The sequence below is a fragment of the Sebastes fasciatus genome, chromosome 12 (genome assembly GCF_043250625.1).
Source record: "Sebastes fasciatus isolate fSebFas1 chromosome 12, fSebFas1.pri, whole genome shotgun sequence".
NCBI lineage: Eukaryota > Metazoa > Chordata > Actinopteri > Perciformes > Sebastidae > Sebastes > Sebastes fasciatus.
The window spans coordinates 16,979,306-17,006,252 of record NC_133806.1 but is presented as its reverse complement, the minus strand read 5'-3'; the positions used below and the strand labels follow the sequence as shown (position 1 = coordinate 17,006,252).

Genomic DNA, 26,947 nt, shown 5'->3' with positions numbered 1-26,947 from the left:
TGTTTACAGGCTTTAGAGAATCTAGCCTGTGACGGGAGACTTTGGCCAATCGCAGGTCATTTCAGAGAGAGAGCGTTCCTATTGGCTGTTCATTCAACGGAGGCAGCTGTCAATCACTCGCAAACTCTGACCAAACGGTCAAACTAGGCAGCGCTGATCAAATATGAATCAATATTCTGTTACTGTAATGCCTATTACTCACCTCAAATGTTTTCAGAAACATCTTGTAGTGTACGGTTTAGCTGTAAAATGAGAAAGTTTGTTCACCTGGCCGCCATGTTGAGATCAGATGAGGAAATACCAAGCACCGCCCACCAGCCAATAGGAACGCTCTCTCTCTGAAATGACCTGTGATTGGTCAAAGTCTCCCGTCACAGGATAGATCTTTTTAAAGCCTGTAAACAGAGCCATGAGGAGTTGCAGAAGTCTAGTTATCTCTCAGAGCACTTGAATTACAATATGATGAAAGGTTATTATGGCTTTTTTTGGCCAATGATACCAAAAACGTGTTGCCTACTGAAGCTTTAAGTAGGCCCACAATACTTTGAGTACATGTACTTAGTTACATCCTGACTATTCAGCATGTGAGTCTGGGCCCAGTGTGAATGCCACGTCTTAGAGGAGCAATGATGTAAACCGAGAAGACATATCGATTATTCATCGTTTTCTTTGTGTGTCTGCAGTTTGTTTTCCTACCTACCTCAGATAAAATGAGGTATTGCATACCGTTATTAGAACAATCCCCCCTGTACTGTATAGATTGCATGAACGGAGCCCTGCAGGTGGTTTTTAACAAGCCACTAGAATTATACCAGAAGAAGGATTTTTATGGAAGTATGTTTTTTCACCTATTTGTGAATGGGAAGTAAAACCTGCATTGGGATTTAATGCCCCCCCTCTATGCATTGTTATTTTCTCTATTAGTGTGGCAGAAATTTGTGGCAGAAATTTGTGGCAGCAACATGGGATTACATTTCTCAACTGAACACTACAAAGCAAAACCCGATCCGCTGCTACAGTATTACGTAACAGCCGGTGACATAACTCCCTCCAGCCTGGGACTGTCAGGGCGCACGGAGAGAGCGCAGGGAGGGAGGGAGGAGGGGGGAGAGACCGGGGCGCACGGCCGGTCCAGCTGCACTCTCTCCTCTCTAGCTGCCTCGGGGGGAATTCAATTATTTCAAAACAACCACACAAGAGGAGGTGTACTGTTGGAACAAAAAGGGTGGCTGACAGAGAGTGGTATGAAGATGAAGACGACCGAGGTTTGGGTCCCTCTGTGAGGACAGAAAGGAGGCGAGATGGCAGTGCATGTTTTCAAATGCCTGCGCCGGCCTGGGCGCTAGAACAACCCAACAGGTAGTATGAGCTTTGAGTTCTGTGCACGTTACCGTCTGAGTCAAATGGTGGCAAGTGCAGGTGGAGTTCAAAACCGACTGACTGTGTGTTTGTGTGTGTGTGTGTGAGGTGTGTGAGTGTGCAGGGCCACCCAGTGTTTTGACAGGAGAGTTATGGAATATGAGGAGCCCGACGTGCCCCCCGCTGACAACTCCATCAAAACAGGTAAGAGGATCCATCACTGAGGTTTTAATGCTGCAGCATGTGTGGGCTTATTTGAACTGTGATGCCTCTGCAAAGTAGCATGCAACTTGTTTTTAGCAATGTAAAGCTGATTTTGAGGTCATGCATTTTAAAGTGTTATTTTTGTGTTTTCTTCTACACAAAGCAAGCCAATTATCTCCCAGCATGCTATGCTTTGCCCACTCCCACATCTATATCTCCTCCTTCTTCACTCTTTCTCTCCTTCTGCTCACTTTACCTGCACTCTTTCTGTTTCTGTCTTCTTCCCTGTCACAGTGTTCACTATTATCTTCTTTCTTTCTCCACTCTCATCCAATCTTTACCCCATTAAACCTCCTCATCCCTTTCACTGGAGTGTGGTTAAGGTGCTGTGAGTGGGTAAGAATGGCAGTAAGCCGGAGTAATCCTCGGGGATTAGTTCTTATTTTTGCTTCTGTTTTTGGTCAATGCTTTACTATTCAAAGCCTCTCCCCGGCTAACATCAAACTGTTGGCAGTCACTTGAGATAAGACACTGTAGTGTATAATCAGCCTTTTCACTGTTATAATTGTATTTACTACTGTGTAGAAGGCAAAGGCCTCTGCAAAAACATGTAAGAACATGTGCCCTGTGTGAACTACAATGGACCTCTGTCTCTCCTGTTTTTTTTTATGTGAAACCATCTGCATGTGTCTGATGGTTCAAGGTTGGGGAGTGAAAGAATAGAGAAGGGGATGTCAAAAAGTGTATAAAAAAGAGCATGTAGGATGTCATGGTGAGGATTCTCCCACTCTGCAGACTGGGTGCCTCATCTCTTGAGTAAACAAACAAGGAACTCAAGAAAACGGTGTCTTCATTTGCTTATTGAAAAAACACTACAAATTCTTGTTCCTCTGCCACAGAAACCCACTGTACACCTTCCTACTACTCTCATATACAGTAGCATGGTGACACAGTTTGCTTCAGTTTACCTGCACTGCTTCACTAATGGATGTGAAGTGCAGAGTGAGAGTCTTTATGTTGTAGTGGTGGAACAGGATCTATACCCTTTACAAACGTAAATGTAGCAGGATCATACCCACACTATCATACTTTTAAGTATGCCAGAAAGAGATTTAGTATGTCCCAATTAGGGCTGTCCCGAATACCATTTTTGGGCTTTGAAACTTCGGAGAGAAATATTCGAAGGTATTCAAAGGTATTCGAAGGTATTCGAAGCTCGCGAAGCGCAGCGTGGCGCAGCGTGGCGCACCGTGGCGCAGCGTGGCGCAGCAGGTCGAAGCACGCTGACATATTCTTCTGTTTGTCTTTCTCCATCTCCTCTGTTTCAGTGCCTGGAACAGTGCACCTGTAGTTTTTGTACGCAAACAAATTTATCTTTGGTACCATTTTTTCCAACTGCCTGCCGCTCAGAAACGTATCGTTAGTCCTTCATGGTTTTCTCCTGCAACTTGATTGGATGCTGTCAGATTGGTTCAAACAAAGTGGATCTGTGGAAGTGTCGACTTGCTGGGAATGAACAGCATTAACGTTAGTTGATTCAGGAAATGAATTGATTGGTGGCACACTTTTTAAATAATACTGTATACTTTAAAATCTTTGGGCTTGGGGGGAAGGTATCAAGTATTTTCAAGTCAAAAGGCTCAAGTTCAACTGAAGTCACGAGTCACATGGTGTTAAAGTCCAAGTTGAGTTGCAAGTCTTTTTTGATTTAGTCGAGTCTAAAGTCATCCACTTTGTGACTGGAGTCTGACTGGAGTCCAAGTCATGTGACTCGAGTCCACACCTCTGCCAAAAGTACCAAGATTTCCTACTGCATCCGGTCGCATTTTGCAGTATGCAAGCCAGCATGCTTTTCTGGCTATTCTGACCCACAATCCTCTGTGCAGCGGAAGATACGTCACATCGACTGAGCTGTTGAGAGAGCACAGACAGATGACTCATGACAGCACTAATTACAGATGCCGTTGGATATATGAGCAAGAGGGTCAAAGATCAAGGCGCGATATCATGATGAAGTAGTAGCGTATGTCCCAGTTTTATGCATACTGCTTGCAACAGTACATACTTTGTAAGGGCAGCTGCAGTGTGTACTAAAAGTAAAAAGAAAAACAGTGCGATTTGGAATGCAGCCACATTTGAATAATATTCCATTACAAGTCAAAGTCCTGCATTTTAAACCTCACCTAAGTGGACAGTTCACCAACGCCAGCGATACTGAGCTATGCAGATAGCTTTGGTTACTTACATTTAGTTGTACAATAGTACAAAGATAGAGATTAACTGAGAGGAAACCAGCAAAAACAGATATTAAGTATTTATCTTGTTACACAAATATGGTCCAAAGTGTCTTTTTATATCGCCAAGTTCAATTTAAATTGAAATGTAAAACCCTTCAACCTCACTGTTCTGACTTGAGCCAGTCAAACTCATGCTGTGCAGCCAAACATTGTTCAAACCCACAGAATTTTATCTTAAATCCTTATGAAGATGTCAGTGTTTCCAAATATACCAAATATGATTGATATCAATTTGGGGGAATTTTGTCTAAAATGATGCATAGCTGGAGCTGGAACCACACAACGCACAATACTGCACGACAGAGTGGAAAATATCATTTTAACAACCACAAAGCTCTATATGGGGTTAAAGGATTATGCAAAAAAACAACATCAGCTAACTTATCGGATACTGGAACTGCTGTAATGGTGTTTCAATCTGGTTAAAGTGGAGTTTCAGTGTGGTTGTACTGTTTTTCATACTGCTGAGATGGCTCTTCTTAAGGAGATGAGTGTCTTGGTTTTAGTGGCTGTTGTGGGTGTCTTCTCATTATTTTCGAGTGCTGGGTTTGAGTCTCTGGTGCTGCTCCACATTGCATTTCCTCCTGCCTGTAGGGCAAAACTCTGCTGCTGTTCATTATTGGATACAAACTGTCTGTGGCGTCCCTCAGGGATCTATTATGGGTCCGATATCCTTCTCCATATACTCTATGTGTTATTCTACAGTCATTTGTGAGCGTAATATCTCTCTGTAAACCAAAGTGATATCAAGCATCTTGCCTCTTGGGCTGTCTGCTAATTTTTTGCAACTTAATACAAATTAAAGCTGAAGTAGGCGAGATTGGAGCAAATATGATTAATAAAATATATTTTTATGAAACGGTCGCTATATCGTGAGAGTAGTACATAAAACGGGTAACCTGAAAAAAATCATGTGCCTCTGTGTCCTGCGGTGCTCCTAACGGCATCTGCAAGCAGCCATTGTAAAATCTGGTGAAGGAACACCAAGTTCCGATCACATGACCGGAGAACAGCCAATAGGAACGCTCTCTCTCTGAAATGACCTGTGATTGGTCAAGATTTTTTAAAGCCTGAAAACAGAGCCATGAGGAGGTGCAGAAGTTTAGTTTTCTCTCAGAAAACTTAAATTACAATATGCTGAAAGGTTATTATGGAATCCTTGCACAATGATGCCAAAAATATACAGCCTACTGCCACTTTAATTTGAGAACCAAAAATACTTTCAGTTCTAAAATTCACAACCATTTTGTTTCTTTCTACTGATGTATTTGGAAACTCCTTAAAGTAATTTTTTTTAACACTTATAGGCCAACGTGTTTTAACAAACAGTAATGTATTTTTTCCTTCAAAAATCCCCCAAAATGCCTTTCTTATTCACCTTAAAACTGTGAATCCTGCTTTTGTTTTCTATCACACATTGACACTTTGTCTTTTTTCCAAAGTGAAATGAACGAGCAAATGCATACGTTTCCAAATTTCACATCAAACAAATGTCTGCACCACACTTTCAAAGCAATGCACAACAGAAAATATACACACTGTTCCTTTAACAGCAAACACTATAGACAATATAATCATTCTTCCTTTAATGTACTACAACAACAAATATGTATTGTCCCATTCAGAAAGGAAAATGCATGTATGGCACCTTTAAACATAGTAAATATGTATTGTCCAATGCCGTCCATACTGCCATTATTTATTTAACCTTGAATGCACTTCACTCTTGCTTCAATGTCGTCACACATATAGTATTTATGCACAATTATATATGTAGTTTTGTTTTAAATATTCAATATTTTGTTATTATATATTGACATTTTTTGTTATTTTTGTAAATGACTTTCTTACATTTATTTTGTGATTTATTTGCTTATTTATTTAACACGTTATCCCGAACATCATAGACTTAAAACACCGTCTGCATTTTTGACTTCTTTTACACTACATATGTTACATTGGCATGAAGGTTGAAGAGTGCTGAGAAGGTAATAAAGTAGCTAATCTGACTTTTTTTAATATATATTTACGTTTAGTATGTTTTCTGCGCTGTATGGATCATGTTTTGTGTTCAGGCGAAGTTGTCGGCCTGCTCTCTGGGTTCATTGGTCTTCAGTGCTGTTATGTAACGCAGCAACTGTCACTTCAGCAGTCAGCTTAGATGTCAGAGTGTAGAGTTAGTGAGATTTTGACTGATGAGTGGAGTTGATGTTTGTGCCTCTGTAATCATGTAGTCATGTACAGTGTGTGTGTGTGTGTGTGTGTGTGTGTGTGTGTGTGTACGTGGTGGTGGGTTTATGGCCTGGCTGGCAGGTGTTACTTGCTAAATGAGTACACGCTGGGTCACATTTAGTTTGTACAGAAGCCGATGTTGTTTGTGATTGCATTAGATTCTTTTCCCACCACAAACCACCGTCCGCAAACCGTTCCATTCGGTGTAGAGATCACCTTTAATATGTTAAAATCGTTAATGCCACATTTCAGAAATGACAGTGGCGTAGCCTGAAAATCAGTGTGTTGCAGGCGACTTTAAATCATTTAACCTGGCTCATTCTTTTGATAAGTATGTGACTTACCAAAGAACAAAATCAATCATCAACAAACAGCTTTAATCTTTTAAGTGTGGTCATCAGATAAAAAAAAACTGGGGCATCAAAGTTGATACACTAATATTGCGTTTCAAAATTTCAAATTTCTTTAACGCATTAAAGCAACTTGCAATTTTTAGGTTGTAGCGGTCTCAGTTTTGGTACCAACCATGTCATACTAGCTTGTCATGAAGGAGGCTAAATAACACTCTAAACTGTCATGGCTATTTTCAAAGGGGTCCCTTGACCTTTGACCTCAAGATATGTGAATGAAAATGGGTTCTATGGGTACCGACGAGTCTCCCCTTTACAGACATTCCCACTTTATGACAATCACATGCAGTCTAGTAGTATAGTCAAGTCAGCACACTGACTGACAGCTGTTGTTGCCTGTTGGGCTTGAGTTTGCCATGTTATGATTTGAGCATATTTGTTGATGCTAAATGCAGTACCTGTGAGGGTTTCTGGACAATATTTGTCATTGTTTTGTGTTGTTAATTGATTCCTAATAATAAATATATACATACTTTTGCATAAAGCAGCATATTTGCCCACTCCCATGTTGATAAGAGTATTAAATACTTGACAAATCTCCCTTTAAGGTTCATTTTGAACAGACATTTTTTTTTTATTAATTTGCAATTAATAAAGATTAATCATGGACAATCGTGCGATTAATAGGGATTAAATATTTTAATTGATTGACAGCCCAAAAAAAAATACGTACAAATGATCTTAATATATTTTAGGGAAGACGCTGCTATGCATTTCTATACCTTACTAAAGAAAAGAAGGACAATCAGTCTTCAAACTCCTCACTGAAACCATATTAATGCAATACTTAATGTAATTGTTTAACATAATTAACATAATCAAACAACTTAAAAAAAAATGCTCTCAATTTAATTTCTTTAATTTAATCTAAAAAGTTCCTTTTTAAGTATGATTTCATTCAACATAAATCTACCATCTATCTATTACGTTTTATTTAGCAATCCCCTTCGACCATTGCTCAGTTAGTGTTGAAATTTCTTTACATTTTCCGCGTGTGCGTGCACTGCTCTGCTTTCATTCCATGCTTTCTGCTTATGAAGCAAAACTGATTTGATGAGGGGAGGAAAACAGTGGAAACCACAGAGGGCCTGATCTGGCGTCAGACAAAGACCGGCTAGCTCTACGTCTTCCATTGATGCTTATCTCCCCTGCCTTCAAACCTCTCTGTGTCTCACACACACATGCAACTCCAGAAATAACCCCGTTGGTTCAGAAGAATCGACCCTCCGCGCGTTTACTCACACTCACTGCAATTCAGACTTTCTCACAATTGCGGTCAAACAGGCAGACAAAAAAAGAGGACTCATTGCTTCACAGACACCCACCTTCCTCTGCCTTTATCTCCTGTGTGTGTGTGTTTTTATGTGTGTGTGGGTGCCGAAGAGTCACACAAACATAATGTAGACAAACAAACAGCGTAAATAGGAATTCTCTAATTTAACCTCTCGTTATCGGTAAGGCTTCTTATCTGTCTGCAGGCAGCACAGAAAAACAGTAGTGTGTTCTGAAAACGATGCACCAAACTGCCATTAAAGAAGTCCATGAGGAGCTGACAGCTGAATCAGTAACTTGAACCCGGGGTGTTAGTTTCTGTCACATTTCGTAGTTTCATTTTATCCCTCGATTAAACGCCAACCGTCTGTTTTTCATTTTCAGGATTTCACATAGTTAGATGCTCATTTGCAGATTCAATAGCTTTTGATGTTACATTCGAGCATCACATTGATTTGTAGCTGTTAGCTAACCCTGTCACAGGTCAGGTTTCAGTGGTGGAAGTATTCAGATCAGTTATTCAGGTAACAATACCTAACAATACGAAATTTAGTAAAAGTAAAAGTCGTGTATGTAACATCTTACTTAATAGCTCACTAGCAGAAGTTTTGGCAAAAAAATGTACTTCAAAAATAAAAGTACTCATTATGCAGAACTCCCCCTGTCAGTGTTATATTTGTTATTATTGAACCATTATTATTGGTTCATTTACACGTAAGCAGTACTTTCATGTTGTAGTTGTTTGGTACATTTCTCTGTGAAATGTTTCCAAGTGTAAAGTAGAGGGGAAATTCTTCTTCTTCTTAGTCGACTAACACTCATACGATATTGTCGACTTATAGATTAGTTGATTTATCGACTAATCTGTAAAACTGAGTTTCTCCACAAAGAATCACACAAAAGCACCACTTTAGATCTTGTGTTTACCAGAGATGTGCTCATCAGTTTCTTGGAAATAAGTCATTTAGCGTGAAAAATCATAAAAAACAACCAATCGACTTGACGACCGATTGGTCGACTAATCGAATAAGAATGGGCAGCCCCAGTAACATAGCAGAAAACACTCAAATCAAGTACAAGTATATAAAAACTCGAGTACATTACTTGAGTAAATGTAGCTATTTTCTAACACTGGCAGGATTTAAAAAAAACCAGATTAAACCCTCTTTAAAAAGTACCAGTGTGCTGTTTAGTCCTGGTTCAGTTTGGGGTTTAGCCTGAGTTTAATCTGTAAAGCTCCTGAGTAGCTACAATGCATGTTGTGTTTCTATTTCTAAATTATTATGTTATATAGATAGTACAGCTTTTAGTAAAACTTACTCACTAACTACATTTTTTCTCTCTCAGGAGGAGCCGTGTCCAAGAAGACTCATTTGAGTAAGTTCTCTGTGAAATACTGTGTGTTAGCGTGTGTGTGTGTGTGTGTGTGTGTGTGTGTGTGTGTGTGTGTGTGTGTGTGTGTGTGTGTGTGTGTGTGAGTGAATGTGGTAATGACATTGCTAGTGTTTGTGCTAGATATTTGTGCATGCACTGTAGTTTACTTCATAGTTAGTGAACATACAACATTGCACCTGTACAGCAAAACACGCGAACACACACAGACTGTGGTGTCGCTGGAGTTGGGCCATTAGCAACACAGTGTGCGTGTGTGTGTGTGTGTGTGTGTGTGTGTGTGTTGCACCTGTGATGCCCCCATCACACACACACACACACACACACACACGCACACGCACACACACACCGCATACACACAGTGATGCAAATACCACCTACTATGGCTTTGGCACTTTGGCATCTGAATGCAGATGACAGCGATAACATCTCGTCTTTTTTTAACTTCTTGGGTTTAACACTTTCTGCCACAACTTTAGCACACCTGGGTGTGTTATCGAGCGTGGAGATGCTGTGAGTAACACACTGCCAACCTTCATGTTAGGTGGTGTGATGATAAACGAATATTGAGCATAAACAATGATGATTTTATAATGTATTATTTATCGTTTATGATTTGTTGCCTGTGAGTGAGAGCACGTGTACAGTATGTAAAACCAGACTGAGTGGAGGAATCATTTTGGATTTTGGTTTGGGAGTTAGTAATGTTGAAATGTTTGGAGCATCAGTCAGGTGCTACAGATGGAGGGATGATAGAGGGAGAGAAAGATAACTAAATATAAAATACTGTACTTAACTATAAGTTTGAAGCATTTGTACTATACTTGATTATTTCCCCTTGCTGCTACTTTCTATTTGTACTCCACTACATTTAATAGGAAATATATTTTACATACAAAACATATGACTACCTTATAAAATATGATGCATTGTTATAGATTAACAGTCAAAATGAGCTCCACCTCAGCTGCAGCACTTAAATGCTGCTTACATCTTAATGCATAAGTAATAATCCAGTAATTTGATATAACGTATTATTTTACTTTAAAACACATTTTACTGGCAGGACTATTTCACTTCTACGTAAGTAAAATTCAGAACTTTTACTTATAAGAGAGTAATTTATTAGTGTGACTTATTAATGTCGGTGTACATAAACAACCATGTGCATCACAAGCATCAACAGGACAACTTAAAAGTGTGAGTTAGAGTATATAAAATCCAACTTTACTGAAATCTTTCTGTACCTTACTCACTTATTCCTGTTGAGAATGGTTTGATTTAAATTCTCAGGGAGTCTTAAAGGTGCCAGACACTATAAAGCAGATTTTCTTAACGTGTGGTGTAGAGTGAGGGGGTGAAGGATAACAACAAAGGTATAAGGAAAAAGTACCTTGAGAAAAAAAGCATGGGCAGGGGACAGTCCCCCCTTTCTTTTGTCTCTGTCTCCTCTCTCTCTCTCTCTCACGCTGACAAGGAAAGTGAGGCGGTGTCTGACACTCAAAAGTCTGAATAAGTGTGCTGAAGCTGCAGTGAGCGCCTGACCTGACTCGCAAGAGGACGAACCAAAAAAAAAAGAGATCGAAAGATTACATGGTGCAAAAAACGTGTCGAAAAGAAGACAAAGTGAGAGGACGAGTGAGTTTGTGAAAGTGGGACAAACGTCTGAGACGAGTGGAGGAGTGAGGATGATGCGAGGTAGGGATGAAGCTCTTTGGTGTGTGTGTGTGTGTGTGGGGGCAGTCCAGTCAAAGATATCTTATCAATCAGATCAATTGCATGATTTTTGGTCAAAGTTTATCCCTAATCCACTCTGATTTGATAGTTTATTGATGATATGACTGTTACCTGATACTTCTGATGCATCATGTTGTTATCATGACGTATAATAATGTCACGTTTAGCTTTTAAACAGTTGTCTTTTTTTTGTTTTTAATCAAACCCCTGAAATAACTGTGTATGCATGCACTTACTCTGTGGCTTCAAACACATCAACTTTATCAGGTTGTGTGATGAAGCCTTTTTAGTTCAGGTTTTCCCTTTTCCTTTTCGATGTAACTCTGGGTGGAATAGTAAAACCTTCTTGAAGTTCAAAGTAGCTCCAAGTTTCACAATTTTGCACTAATGTCAAGCTAATTTAAATTGTTTATTTTATATTTAAGCTTCAAGTGGCTCTATAACAGATGTTTAAAGTACACCTTATGAAGGCAGATGTTCTCATTTGTTTTGGAACTTAATTGAGTCTCTCCAGAGTTCTTGATTGGCTGACTGTTGGGTACGTTCACATCGATACATGTGTGTCTTTCAGTTTGGTAACATGACTCAAATGTATCTCCCTTTGATGGATTTAAGATTTGAATCAGGTCTCCCACACACACCTCAGACACGCAAGTTAAAACGTACACTTTTTCAACAACAAATTTCATATGTTTTTAGTTGATCTGCAAACTACCTTTTGTTTGGCGTCATCATATTTGATGATAAGTAATATAAATTAACAAATCAAGACTCAATGTAATATAATATGACATTTGAGATGTTACGAACCATTTTTGCAAACGCTTCCACCGAATACTTAAAAACAAAAGAGACAGGAAAACAGGATGCTTCACAACCGCAGTGCATCAGTTTGAATGGACTGACTTCACACACATACAGTAGACAGGATGCAGAGGAAATGCTGATATTATTGTGAAAATGTGATAATGAAAATGATTTAAAAAATATATTTCTTACCTAAAGTAATTCAAAATGAGTAGAGTAAAAACACAACACACACAGGGGAAGAAGAGACAAACGATGAGGAATGATTGTCTGTGCAAGTTGCTTACACACTCTTTTTGTCTTGCAACATGCAAACACACACGCACACACACACGTATAGATGCAGAAGCACACACAGCTGCTTTTTAGATGGCGCTATAGATACAGCATATCTCAGCCCTGCAGCTGTGTGTGATAATGGCAGAGAGAAAAGGAGGCTCCAATTGCTGAAAATACAACTTTTTGTGCGCTTCACGTCAGCAGTAAACATTTAATTCTCTGGTGCTACACAGTCACAGTGGGCTTGATGCCGTCAGAGTTTACGCTCACACACATTTCATACGGCTTTGTTGTTGTGTTCGGGGGGATTCCTGTGTAGATTTTTATACAGTTTCTTTATCAGAAAGGATTTCCTTGTTCCTCTGCAAAGCACTTCCAAAGCAGCAAAAAAGCGGTTGGCTTCAGATCAAAGCTAACATCAAAATCGCAGGTGACACATTCCCCCCAAAAATATGGTAAAAGAAATACAACACTTGAGCTGATTCATACCCTCTGCTACTGTCAAAACATGAGCTCTTTCAAAACACCCCCAAATTCAGCCGGCACTTCAAAGTAAAGTATGGTAAATGGTTTTCAGATCAGCTTTGATAATTCCCTTTTTCTCAGATAAGGTACCATAGTAGGTAATTGTTCTCACTTTGTTGTTGTCAAATAATGAATGAAACTCAGTAGTGACAAAGTTCTCACATTTATGTAACAACAAGTACAGTTTGAGTCTAAAACAGAAAGATATTTAACACCTGTAGACCTGCAGTGAAATAATATGTAACCAGAAATGTTTAGTAACTAAATATTCAACACTGAAGAATTGTAAGTTTTTCTTTTATATATATGTATATATATGTATATATATATATACATATATAATAAAATACCTCAGTCATTATTGCCAATAATTTTTATTTTATGATGAATAGTTCTGTTGTTTTTTAGAGTTTTTAGATCCTTAAATACAGATTAGATAGATAAAGAAATTCCTAAATCATGGCTTCTCGTGAAGGAAATTAATTCTGACTTCTTTTCATATTTTAATTTTGTTTCAGTAAGTCAGAGTCATTTTTAGAGCTTTTACAGATCCAGATCCAGATAAGCTTTGCACGGCAGGATCAATAAACATAACGTTGGATTTTGTGAGACATACAGTACACCTTGAACTTTAGAATGAGAAAAGCCTGCATTTTATACATTCAAATTATGTATACTATTTTATTTTGTTAACTAAAAAGATGTTGCAATTTACCTCCCCAAATAAATTTTTATACAATATAAAATATACTGTGGTTATGTGTGTGATGATGAATGTTTTAAACGTCTTCAGATACAAAATTACAATCTTTAACGTATAATCAATTACAGTAAATTGCGACACCAACAAAGAAGCTTTTTAATTATAAAAAATAGAATTATTATTTAAATAATTTTACGTAAGTTATGAAAACATTTAACTTGCAGTGGTGTTGTAGATAATTTAATGATCATAAATTGTGTACTATCCTCCTAACCTAAAGGTTTAATAACATATTGTTCGAAAACTTTAAGACAGTTGATCTCTCACAAACACACAATCTGTTTGTTAATCTATATGTGTGTGTTTGTGCGTGTGTGTGTGTGTGTGTGTGTGTGTGTGTGTGTGTGTACAAACTTTGTTTGCACTCTAGCTTGCGTATGTACCAAAGGTAAGCTTCCGTCAGAGGAAAGTTGAGGTTTTTCGTCCGTTTACAGTGCAAAGAACAGACTGCTGATGGGGTGATTTTAGGCAGAGACTGACGAGAGTGGCAATCGGCTATCTGTATTGCCCCCCCCCCCCCCCCCCCCCCCACACACACACACACACACACACACACACACACACATACACACCAACAGTTTCAGGCGAAAGTGATGAGAGTACCGAAATCTGAAATAAACTCTTTCTAGGTTAAAATCCAGAGATCAAAATTTTTCTTTTTTTCCCCGTATGATTTCTTCAGTATATTTTAGCTGATATATATATATATTGATATATTGCCTTTTCATTCTTGAGCGATGGGATTTATCATATTAGGAGGTAGCACTCTTGAGCCTCTACGCTTGAGAATCACAAAAATTGAGAACCGAGATTATTGTCCAGCGTTCGGCAGGAAGTCGTTACGCTCACAAGAAACCTGTGAATGTTTCGTAATCTCTATTCGCTGTTATACACGGAAGCATCCGTTGTTCGTACGACAACTCTGACAAATGTACTTTTTAAGTCATTGATAACTCTCAATCCTGATCAAAAGACGTAAATCAGTCCATCTCTGTGTGGCAGCGTCTTGGTTGCGGAAGCGTGGGTGGTGGCACTCTTTTATTTTGACAGACAAACCAGAACATTTCCACCACTGTGCACTACTGTACTCATCTAAACATCTTCACCTCTTAACACCATGTCGCTCATAATGCATCGATTTTTAGGAATTTAAATTGATTGGATTAGTTGTTTTGTTTTCTCACTTTGTGTGGTGAGTTCATGGTTGGTTTCATACTGTACCATGTTTCTGGAACACAGTGGAAATATACAACTTTGAGGGTTTGTCAAGAGAAATTGTAAGATCTACAGTAGAAATATATTTTTAACCTAATTAATTGGGTCATGCTGAGCGGTTGAGCAGGCCCGCCACATGAGCGTAAACCAATATCTGCTATTTAGTCATTTGCAAGTAAAGGTGTAGTTTCCCACGGAGCAATAGACGTCTTTTATGCTTTAGCTCTGATATAAACCAGGATTTATTTGCTACATATAGCCTGGTTTTAGTCAATATTTTAACACCATTATATATATAAATCCTTAAAAACCTGTAAATATTTAACATAAGCACTGCACACCCCCGTGTTTAGAGTATAACTGCATATTTTTTTGTCATATGCACAGATTCACAGATTGAAACAACGCCTATAGTCTAAGACTAGACGTCTAATAAACTTTCACTTTTCAACCTTTAATAACTTAATTTAAACTAAACATCTACAGACACATCTATTAAAACATTTAAACATTGTATTAAACGTACATTAGTGTAAAACAAGCACTGTTTTTCAGCCATATTCACACAGACACAATAACCCTTCTCCGTCACTGACAAAGACACTAATGGAAGAAATAAAAGTGGTTTAGTTCTTTTTCAGTATTTTATCTCTCGATCTCTCTCACACACACTTATATGCGCATGCACACCAGGAGATGCTGGGTTTCATTGGTCTAAGCCTGTGGCTGGAGATAACAAGATGAGACCAGAAAAGAAAGCTCAGAGGAGCTTCAGTGGTTATCTGCTGTTAAGTTAATTTCCACTCACATACAATATACTGGTGTTTGGATGCAGATTCCCGGTTTTGCAGGTGTTTTTTTGTATAAGTTTGCCACCAAAAAAGAAGTTGTGATTTTTTTTAGCTGCTTTAGATACCGTGCTGTGTGGTTAATATCGGTGTAAGAAAATATCAATACGCTTGAGTATCGTGATATTATGTTTTGTGATACTGTATCGATTCTCAAAAACACTATCTATTTTTAATTAACAGTTTACATGCAGAGATTCGTGGCAGACAGGGGCTCAGATTGCACAAAATGTAGTGCTATGATGTTGGATGTTACAGGAACTGTGATAAATGCAGATCCCACTGTTCTGATTGCATAAAAAAAGTAAACTGTTTTTAGATTTTATGCATATGGTGGTGTGTTCTTTATATACTGTGCCAGTTTTCCTAAAATTAGATTGACAAAAATCACAATATATCGCCTTGCTTACAGTATCGCAATATATTGAATCTAGGGCTGTCAAACGCATCAATCATATTTGTTTTAATGAAAATAATTTCTTCAATGCATTAACACCACTTGCAATTTTTAGAGTGAAGATACTAGTATCATATGAAACTAGAAAAACTAAAGGAATCCATTGGTACCAATCATGTCATGTCTAGCTTGACACCAAGGTGTCTAAATAACGCTCCAAACTTACACTATATTTTGTGAGGAAAAACTGGTATGGCCATTTCCACAGGAGTCCCTTGACCTCTGACCTCAAGATATGTGAATGAAAATGGGTTCTATGGGTACCCACGAGTCTCCCCTTTACGGACACTTTATGATAAACACATGCAGTTTTGTGGCAAGTCAGCACACTGACACACTGACAGCTGTTGTTGCCTGTTGGACTTGAGTTTGACATGTTATGATTTGAGCATATTTTTTATGCAGTACCTGTGAGGGTTTCTGGACAATATTTGTCATTGTTTTGTGCTGTTAAGTGATTTCCAATAATAAATATATACATACATTTGCATAAAGCAGCATATTTGTCCACTCCCATGTTGATAAGAGTATTAAATACTTGACAAATCTCCCTTTATGGTACATTTGTAGATTTGTACTTTGCACTACTAACTTTTTTACTGCCTTTTTACTAACATGTTTTTGCACTATGGAACTGTGATGCTGGAAACTTGAATTTCCCTCGTGATAATAAAGTTACTATCTATCTATCTATTTTTAACAGATAAAAAATGTGTGAATTACGATTGACTATTAACAGCCCTAATTTAATCGTAACCCCCGTATCATGACACGTATCGTATCAACAGATTCTTTCCACTACACAGCCCCAGTGGTTAAGTTATCGTATAAAGATTAATCAGAGCTATGATTGCGTGGAAGGTTGATGGAGGAACAGTGTATGTGATTGAGTGTGTGTGAGTGTGTGATCAGTGAAAGGTTGTGGGTCATGGTGGATTTCCTGTTGTTTGAGGTTGACAATCAGAAGTGAAATAGAGAAAAAAAAACAGACCACTCATGTTCTCTCCGCCTCCCCTGCACTACAGATAGAAACGCAATCATATAGTCACAGCTCAGTAACTCTATCTGATGACTTTATATGATATTTGATGATATTAAGCTTGCAGGGAAATGCTTCTGTTGAGTTCATTGGAACCAAATCATCCAGTCATCTTTTGAAGTGTCAGTATCTTGTGTAATTTGTGACTCTAATCCTTATCATGGTGAATCTTGAGGTCAATCAATAACCTGTATTGGTAGCAGCAGCAATCTCATCTCTGTGTGTTTCTGCTTCATCACGCATGCTTGTACTCCACCTCAGACCGGCTGTCCTCTTCAGGAGCCTTCAGGCGATCCCTGTGGCACCAGATAAAGAGGGCACACACTGACACACTAACACACACTTGTGAGAAAATCTGACACAGTTATGCACGGAAACGCAAATACTACTGTATATAAACATGAGACGTACGGGCTCGTCTCGCAGAAAACAATCACACCCCTCCAGTGCTTTTGTGGAAGGAAGAGAGAAGATGACATGAATAGATAAAAGGAGTCTATTATTAATAGAAAAAATACTGTATGCTGCTTCCTGGATGTGTCATTCAACTATAAATGTGTTATGTAATGTGGATTATACACAGCTTTCTATCATTTTATTGGAGACATGTTTGTCAGGACCTACTATAAAACTGTTCACACCTGCTACCGACACAAGTTTTTAGACGTTTCTGGTACTTTGATGATTCAAATGACATCTGATTCTGACAAAAATCGCCACTAAGCAAAAGGTTGAGGGGCGTGAGAGCTCACAGGGGCACGGTGGGGGGAGGGGGGCGAGGGGGGGGGGGGGGGGGGGGGGGGCCATTACTGGCAGTGATGAAGGTAGACAGAGTTCATTACTGGCAGCTGTGTCCTTTATGAGCGAGATAGAGAAGGATTCACAAAGAAAGAGATGACATGAAAGAGGGACAGTCAGAGTGAAAGAGAAGCCAGTCAACCACTTGAAAGGACTCTGAGGTTGACACCTTCACATTCTCCGCCTTTCTCCATTTGCAAATATTCCACGTCCTCAGAAGACTCCTCTACTCGCCGTATTTGATGTTATTTCGTTCATTATTATTAAGGCAGGAGGTGTTTGAGAGGAAAATACCTGTTGATCACACAGGATTTGATAGATGTTTAAGGGGAAGTACAGCACAAGACTGAAGTTCTCACAGTGGGAATCGCTTTCCAGTTGACTTCTTTGGGTATAAATTTGCAGCGTCATTATGATGCTTGTCGGCTTATTTTACTTCTACAGTGAGAAGCTGTGTGCCCATAGAGGTTAAAATTAATGTTTTATGTAAGGGATAATGTACAGCGAGCCGGTCATTGTTGAGAAATATGTCTTTCACAACAATGATTCGCTTGCTGTACATTATCCCGCTTATTACACAACTACTTACTTAAGAAATCAATAATTTGACACAAAAACATTAGAACTGTGCCCATAGCAACGATCTGTTATACATAGCAACAGTCTGCTTTAAAGAAATAACAGACCGCAGAACTAAGTGATTGACCAATCAGAATCAAGTATTCAACAAAGCCGTGTAATAATGGATATTAAAATTATTTTTTAATAAGACAACATGAGGAATTCTTTAAAGGGGACCTATTATGCTTTTGTGCTTTTTACCCTTTCCTTTAGTGTGTTATATAGTTTTTTGTGCATGTAAAAGGTCTGGAAAGTTACAAAGTCCATGCCAAAAGTAGTTACTCTCCCCTAAAGAAAAACGAAATGCCTTGCTTGAAGTCCTGCCTTTTCTCTTTTCTTCTGTAACGTGGTGATGTCACCAAGTAACACATTTTGCCTAGCCCTCTAATAAATCTAGTTAGAGGGCCGGTATGAGAAAAGTAAAGCGTTCTTTGAACATTAAAGCATGCCATAAACTATTATATTGTTTAATTTCATCTGGACATTTTGTCCCTCCTGATCTGTTATCTGTTATCTGAGTGAGTGTGAAGTGGCACCTCTGTGGAGGAAAGTAGAAGAGGGTTGCATTTGAATGTTAACACGACTGCTTTTACTTCTGTGTTTGTTCAGCCCAGATTGAAGTTATCCCATGTAAGATCTGCGGTGATAAGTCCTCTGGAGTGCATTATGGAGTCATCACTTGTGAGGGCTGCAAGGTGAGATGAGCGTCCAACACACACTTACTGTACAAGCACACACACACACGCATGACTTATCAGCATTAAAGGAGCAGTTCAACATTTTGAGGATTACGCTTCGCTTTCTTGCAGATTTAGATTGATAGCATTGGCATAGATGTACATGCACATCCCATCCAAGACGCTGAGCATAAAGTGAGCAGATCATAGAAAAAACAGATGTTCTGAGATTGACACCATTCTCATGTCTGTTCATTCAATATGACGCTACAGCTAACAGCCTGGTGGCTTAGTTTTTTAAAATCTGGAAACGAGGGATGGGGAAACAGCTAGCAGGGCTCTGATCTGAAAAAAATAAATAATCAAAAGATCCTCTTCAAAAATGTTTGAGTATGTGTTCATGTAAAACTGTCGGATGATGTATTATTATCAAATTGTGGTAAGTCTTGAATATCAATATTGGTATTTGCCTCAAAAATCCTGTTTCCGTTGGGCTCTGTTAACCATGCCGTACCCTCCACCCCTCAGGGATTTTTCCGGCGCAGCCAGCTGCCTACTGTTTCCTACTCCTGCTCCAGGCAGAACAACTGTCAGATCGACCGGGCCAGCCGCAACCGCTGCCAACACTGCCGCCTGCAGAAGTGCTTAGCACAGGGCATGAGCAGAGATGGTGAGACACAAACACACCAACAGACAGACAAACTGTATTCTTCACTCACAGCATTTGTGTATTTTCATGTGTTCATGTTTTTGTCCTCCTCAGCCGTGAAGTTCGGACGGATGTCCAAACGTCAGCGGGACTCTCTGATCGCCGAAGTGGAGAGGCACCGACAGCAGCAGCAGCAACAGCAGCAGCTCCAAGGAGACGCCCAGTCTCTCTTGTCCTTCCCCACCAAGTCCCGTCAGGACCGCTCCCCGCAGCTCCTTCAGCCAATGGCCTCAGTCTACTCCTTCACCGGGGAGGCCGAGCTACTGTCCTACACTGCTGATGTCCACCCTTACCTGGTGTGCTCCCCGAACGAGTCGCAGGTGTCTGGTATGATATACCGAGGCTCCGGTGTTTCTCCCACATCGAGATCCCAGGGGAGGGGGGACAACGGCGGACACCCAGACGTCAGAGGTGAGGCACTCGTGTGTGTACACTCGTCACTGTGTGCAGTTCCCTTCGTCTGCTTATTCCTCATTGGTGTGAATGCTGGAGGCGTTCACAACATATGTTATTCTACTTTAAGTTTATTTTTATTTTTCGTCAGACGACTTTTTTTGCATCGCTACTCGTTCCACATTTTTCTTCCATTCAAACATCAAAATGTGCAGCTCAATTAGGACATAATGGCTATTACTTTTCTCATTCATAACTTTCATATTTTCAGAATTATTAACCATAATTCATCAAAAATTCTCCATTGAAATGAATGGAAGACATGAATTCAGAATTTCAGCATTTTCAACTCTTCACTGCTCATTCATACTTTCACCTAGAAACTCCATTCAAACTGTAAAATGTTCCACATCTTCCGTAGATTCTGGCTATTATTCAACTTTCATTCATCCCATTTGTACTTTTTGAAATATTTTACTTTGTTTGGAGCTTGGTAAAATTCCCCTTTTTGTATGTCAACAGGAAACTAGGGATTCACCTAGTTTTTCAAAATAAAAGCCCCAGAAGGTAACTTTCTTAACAGGGAACTCAGAACTAACTATTTATAATGCTTCAGCTGCTTTTCATGCAATTACAACGTTTATTTACTGATTCATAATCTTTTGATTCTGATTCTGTATCCTTCTTCATACAGATTAAAGCCAGCAATGCAGTGTAGCGCCAGCTATTCAAAAACCTTCAAATATTCCACATCTTTGATAAATTATTGGTATTATTCAACTTTTCATAATTCATACAAATTCTACCCATTCCCACTTTCCCATCTATTCCTACTACTTCATCTTCTTCTCCCAACATTTAAGGCAGCATTACAGCGTAGCGTCAGCTCTTCAGCATCCAGCATTCACACCGCAATTTCTTCAGAAATTGCTTTTCTAGTTTGTCTTCTCTATTCCTTGTGTCAGGATTTGACTCCAGACAACCATCTCATGATCTGGTGGCGATTCATCCCTACAACCCTCTGGAGGATCCTTACAGCCTCTACCCTCACTCTCTGAGAAACATAGGTGAGCAAACAGCAACGTGGTATAACGTATGTCGTATTTTTAAGGGGAGACACTACAGGTAAATAGGGTAAAAACAAATTAACTGATAGATGTCTCATGAAACTTCCTCAGGTGATTACTTACAGTAAGACAATCAGTTTTTGTAGAACAAGTTTTCTAAAATGTTATGTTTAAATATGCAAATTATGCATTATCTTATCAAATGTGCTAATTTGCATACATTTCCACAACAGAAATGTTGATGAAGCTGGGTTCAAAGTACTTGTTTAATTTTGTTAAAGTGTCAGAGGTTTTTAAAGAGGGGATTTTGGATATCTCTTTTTATCATTCCATGAAACAGAAAATACTGTCAACAGCCATAAAAAAAAATCCATTTTCGTCATGTTTTTAGGAATAAAATGTTCTATAAATCAGGCTATGAATGCTATATGACAAAACCCCTCTATAAAAACCTTCAGAATATAGATAGGAATGAAACTGGAAAGTTTGGTGTGTGCAAGTGCTACTGAAGTGGAGATTTCTGCCTCAGAGTCTGAGAAAAACCTGATATGTATTGTAAAATCCCGTACATTTTGAAGACACTACAGGCTAAACTGAGTAAAGTCACTAAAGTGAGGCATTATCTAACGCTAACTTTGGGTGAATTTAAGAGAAATCTACAGACAAAAATGTAGTAAAATAAACACCTAAATGTGAATTTTTCCACTAGTCTGAAAGAAGACATGTTATGGAAGCAAAATAGCCCAAAATCTCCAAATTGACCGGTGCATTAATATTTATGAGTGTTTCTTTCCTTTATTCAGATGAGCTGTGTGCCAGCATTGTGCGCTCCCACAGAGAGACCAGCCAGTACAGAGTGGAGGAGCTGCAGGCTCTAAAATGGAAACTGCTCAGCAGAGAGGAGATCCAAGCCTACCAGAGCAAAGTATGTCAACCTGATGACCAGACTTCCTTTTGCATTTGTGTGACCTTACTCAGACAGTCTCAATGCAAAACACTACATTTCACTCGGCTTTAGGCTGATCACACAGGAAGCTTATGTTCAATTTAAAGTTAATTACATTGTTGATCCTCAAAAAAGCAGCTGCACATATGCTGTAATGTTTAATTACAGTAAATACAGAGATAGAACAACAGAAGAAAGAGCAGTAGACTGGGCAATGAGGATGAGTTTATGTGGGATGAGTTAAAATTTGAGTCTCTTTTTTGATTTGAATGTTATGTTGAAATTAAACTCACCCTACAATCTTTTTTTTTCTCTGTCTTACTCTTGCTCCCAGTCGGTGGATGAGATGTGGCAGCACTGCGCCATACGGCTGACTGATGCCGTGCAGTATGTGGTGGAGTTTGCAAAACACATCCCAGGTTTCCGTATGCTCAGCCAGAACGACCAGATTGCTCTCCTGAAGACTGGTGAGTTCACCTGTCACTTACAAGGAGTCACCGGCACCTTCAATCACAATCTAAATGCTTTTAATTTCTTTTTTAACGAATGCTTTCTTTTTCTTCCCTCCTCTCTCAGGCTCCATGGAGGTGGTTCTAGTCCGGATGAGTCGCTTCTTCAACACAGAGAACAACACCGTCTTCTTCGATGGGAAATTTGCAGGAGCTGAAGTCTTCAAGTCTTTGGGTGAGGGTTTCTCTACATACTGCTCTAACCTGAAGGCACTTCTGAAACCATTCGTGCAGTGAGAACAATATATAAATATGGTGGTTTATCAACGCTCTGTGGTTTCTTTTCTTGCAGCATGTGGAGATTTAATCGCAGCAGTGTTTGACTTTGCTCACGGTATGTGTGCTCTGAAACTCACCGAGCAGCAGATCGCTCTCTTCAGTGCACTGGTGCTGATAAACACAGGTAAGATCAACTCACCTCTCTCTCTCAGTTATGTTGCATTTTATTCCTCAGTTTTCAAACATAAAAAAGTGGGAAGACACTACAGTAGTGCAACTTGGTTACCAGCAGTATAAGAAACATATTTCAGGCTTTGCACTCTCTATCAGGAAAAAGCTATTTTATTTTGTTTACCTTTAGGAACCAGATTTTTCTTTCCTTCCTGCAGGAATTAACCAGACCAAAGAGTTAACTATTTGAAAGTATAGTTTATTAATTTTGGTCCAAATTTAGCTATTGACAAACACAATTTTAATCAATATTGCAAAAATGTTTGTACAAACGTTCACTTTTCTTTGCCCAAATAATCACCTTTTTAAAGAGGCTTCTGAGCTTTTATCCAAAATAGACATAAACAACAAAAAGATGGATAGCTGAAGTTTGTGGGATTTATTCTGGGTTTTTTTTTGTGTGTGTTAGTGTTGTTTTAAAATGTATGCATGGTTGTATGTGAGTGTATGATTGTATTTGTAAATGTGTACGTGAGTATGTACAGTATGGGTGCATGTGTGTATGAATAAATGTATAGTTTTTATTTTTTATGATGCACAATCACATATAGATTTTCTATTTTTATCAATGTAAATTCTGCTTCTATTCATCTGTTAACTGTGAGCATGAATGCAAATAAACTCAAACTCAAACAAATATATCACAAAAATTGATTGACAAGTATACAAGTCATCCTTTTAGCATCCTTTCCATCACATCTTGCTCTGAGGTTTCCTTCATTCATTCCCACACAATGAGCCTCTCTGCCCCCCAGTGGCTGTTAATAGACATGGTAATATTAACAGGCCACACACTGAACCAGGACTATTCACACACGTATGTAGAGTTTATGGTAAGGTGTTTAAATAAAACCTCCTTTGCTTTTTTTGTCTTTTATGTGCAGATCGTCCATGTCTGGAGGACAGAGGCAGAGTTCAACGAGTGCAAAGAAGCGTGGAGTTTGGACTGAGACACATTCTCCACCGAGACAACCAAGAAAGTCTAATGCACAAGGTACATGTCTCAGTACAGAGCAGATACTTCCTGTTTATTTACTTTAGCCAAACACATTATTCTTTGACTCTCATGTTCCTCACTGTAAGTGGAAGTCTAACTGTGTCTGACCTCCCTGCAGCTGTACCAGACGATGGCAGTGTTGCGTTCACTGTGCAGTCTGCACATGGAGAAGCTGCGCTGGTTCAGTCAGCGGTACCCGCTCACCGCTCACTCTCTGTTCCCACCTCTCTACAAGGAGCTGTTCGCCTCCGAGGCGGAGCTGCTGCCGGGGACCACTCACTGATGATTCACTATGCAAAGACACACATTGTTTTAAGTCTCGTCATTACTTCCTGACAGAATCTATTTTCCTAATGATGAAAACGAGCGAGAAAAGCACAGTAATCGTAGCGTGTTAAGTATTACATGAATTCCGTCAGAGCTCTTTGGTAGATTGTGTCAAACAGAAATTTCAATATTTTGATAGCTTTAAACTATTTTGATTATTCCAGGGAAACATTGCATTTTGTTGTTGTTGTTTGACAGCACATTGTCGGTGAGGTACAGTATTCATTTTCTCTCAGGATGTGCTATTATGAGTTACAGTTACTGTTACTGTTACAGTGCGTTCGAACATAGAGATTCAAAGAGGCAGGACACTGATCGTTGTCAACTGAAGCTTTAAATGGTAGTCCACCCAAAATCTATCTTTACAGTATAAGACTTTCAGTAGAATTAAAAGGTGACTTTGTAGCTTGTATAATATATATGTACAAATAGAAAAATAAGATAAAAAAAGACAGAAAGATTCATCCAGTAACAACAAACGTGCAGGCCGAGCCAAAAAAAACAAGAGGCGTATCATCAAGCGTCTCACTTTGAGAAATAAACATCACATTCCAACAGCAAAATAACAACGTCGAGCAATCAGATTAATCATTTGTGCACACCCGATTCAACAACACTGTTACAGATGTTGATCCAGTTTCATAACATAATTAACAATCCACTTCTCCACTGTCTATTCATGTGCTCAATAGTGTGCTGCAGGGATGACGTATTTTTGTAGGCCGACCAGGAAGTTAGCATCGCCCTGGTTCCCTCGACAAAAAGCCAAGGGCATTTTTCCATTGGGTTTTGGATTATTCCAGAAAATAAACTCTGTGTCAACCACACATTTATGATACTTATACGTTTTGTTCAGCAAGATAATCTCCACAATGAACACCGTATTTTATGATTTTTGAAGTGTAAAGGCAATCTCCAGAAGTAAAAAGCTAACGTTAGGCTACAGACTAACTACACCACGGTCGCATGACTTCACGTCATAACCACTAAGCTAAAGGCTTAGTGGTTAGGCCTAGTGTTCGGCGTGATGACGTTTAGTAGTCTCATTTAGCCACTTGTTAGCAACACGTAAAAGCTTCAAAATTCACGAGTGTGATATATTTACTGACGTATTTTATGTTGTAGAACAAAATGTTAAAATCTCTTCAGCTTGTGTTAACCACAGACCATCTAACTAAAAAATACATTCAAACAACCTATTGACTTTGAGATGAGGGAACTGAAAGTGTAGAAATAATAACTCATGTCTGTGTTTAAGGACTCATTCCTGCATCACTCTCTACAGTATTTCCTAACTCAGTGATGCAATAGTGCAGATGGGGAAGCTGATGAAGTTTTGTGCAAATATTTCTGATGGAGCGGAGTGACAACCAGTTCCCAAACTAGCCAGAGGTGCTCTCTCTGTCTTTCAGGAGCAAATAGGCTGCAATAGTGTGCGGGGTGGATGTATGAGGCAGGAGATGCTCAGTGACACACCCTGGCCTCTGATTAAAGGGCGTTAACATTATTTTTTAATATAAATTTAATAACATTGATAAGTCCCATGTGGTCGACTCTGTCAGCATTGGCCTTGCAACGTTCAGGGCTGATTTAAAACAGTAGATGGCATGTCGAGCCATTTTCTACCCATGAAATGACAATTCTTTTATAAATTTGGTAAGAAATGTCAATGTTAACACCAGCATTGATGTGTTTCATCACAGTGCTGTCATATAATTTAGTTTACAGTTCGAAAAACATGTTTAACTGTGCAGTACCTCTTGAACAAAACATAAAATATCGGTGTGTAATTAATTAATTGACACACCCAGAAAAACAAGAGACGACCTGCCTCTTTGTGTCTGTATGTCTGTAGAGAAGTGTCTCTCTCTTCAGGTTGATGTTGTCACAGATTGACTACAAAGCAGCAGTACCTCTAAAATGTTTTCCTTTGTGTTTGAATAAATCCTCACAGGCTTTTATATATTTTTGAGCTTTTTGAAAAGATGTTGCATTAAATGTAGAAATCAAATTAAAATGTGAGCGATACAGTAGAAGTCTCTTCCTCTGTGTGCAAACTTTTCCTTTTTTTTTTTTTTTTTCCAGATTGTGTTTTCTTTACATATCTTTGAATAAAGCCATGACTAAAGAGAAAATGATGAGAGGTTCCAGCAGTAAGTGCAGTTTATCTGGATGTAGTCCTCTCTGTTCCTGGAACGGCTGAGATAACTATACCGAAGACAATTCCATGTAAATCTTCTAATAAACTGCCGAGGCTGTGACATCAAGCAGACGTGGTAACTTTATTTTTTTTCTGTGTAATATAAACAGTTGACTAAGACTGAGACGGTATGATATGAAAAACCCTTGACTCAACAAAACACAGTTTATTCATAGCAGACATAGCTCTGAAGTGATAAGCATGATTATCATTCTGAGAATCATACTGAAGAACATCCAGGCATCGTCCTTGCTTCATACTGTAGAGCTGTTGCTGCAGCACGCAACACACAGGAAATATTAGTCATTGCGGCTGACCCTTCAGCAGACTCTGGCAGTGGAAAGATGTTATCAGGTTGTAAAAGACAACAAAATGTTGCTAACCAAGTTAAGAGGAAACAAATTAAAAGACTGTGAG

At 39.0% G+C, this 26,947-nt stretch overlaps 1 protein-coding gene across 2 annotated transcripts; it reads left to right on the top strand.

The window, feature by feature from the left end:
• The first annotated feature begins 654 nt into the window (after nt 1-654).
• Nucleotides 655-26,597, top strand: rorc (RAR-related orphan receptor C). Of its 2 annotated transcripts, XM_074653668.1 has the most exons (13): nt 655-1,359; nt 1,468-1,563; nt 9,122-9,151; nt 18,865-18,950; nt 19,461-19,602; nt 19,696-20,052; nt 21,000-21,101; nt 21,905-22,026; nt 22,382-22,514; nt 22,624-22,731; nt 22,849-22,959; nt 23,891-24,000; nt 24,122-26,597. In XM_074653668.1, the coding sequence occupies exons 2-13, from the start codon at nt 1,512-1,514 to the stop codon at nt 24,284-24,286; spliced, it is 1,518 nt and encodes a 505-aa protein (XP_074509769.1). In that variant the 5' UTR covers nt 655-1,359; nt 1,468-1,511; the 3' UTR covers nt 24,287-26,597. The 2 variants fall into 2 exon arrangements, with proteins under 2 accessions (XP_074509769.1, XP_074509770.1); XM_074653669.1 differs by lacking the exons at nt 655-1,359; nt 1,468-1,563; nt 9,122-9,151 and adding an exon at nt 10,567-10,864.
• The last annotated feature ends 350 nt before the right edge of the window (nt 26,598-26,947 follow it).

Coding starts and splice junctions, on each gene's coding strand:
- rorc (XM_074653668.1), top strand. CDS start 1,512: ATGGAATATGAGGAGCCCGACGTGCCCCCCGCTGACAACTCCATCAAA. Junction 19,603..19,695: donor ACAGGGCATGAGCAGAGATG/GTGAGACACAAA, acceptor TGTCCTCCTCAG/CCGTGAAGTTCGGACGGATG. Junction 21,102..21,904: donor TCACTCTCTGAGAAACATAG/GTGAGCAAACAG, acceptor TCCTTTATTCAG/ATGAGCTGTGTGCCAGCATT.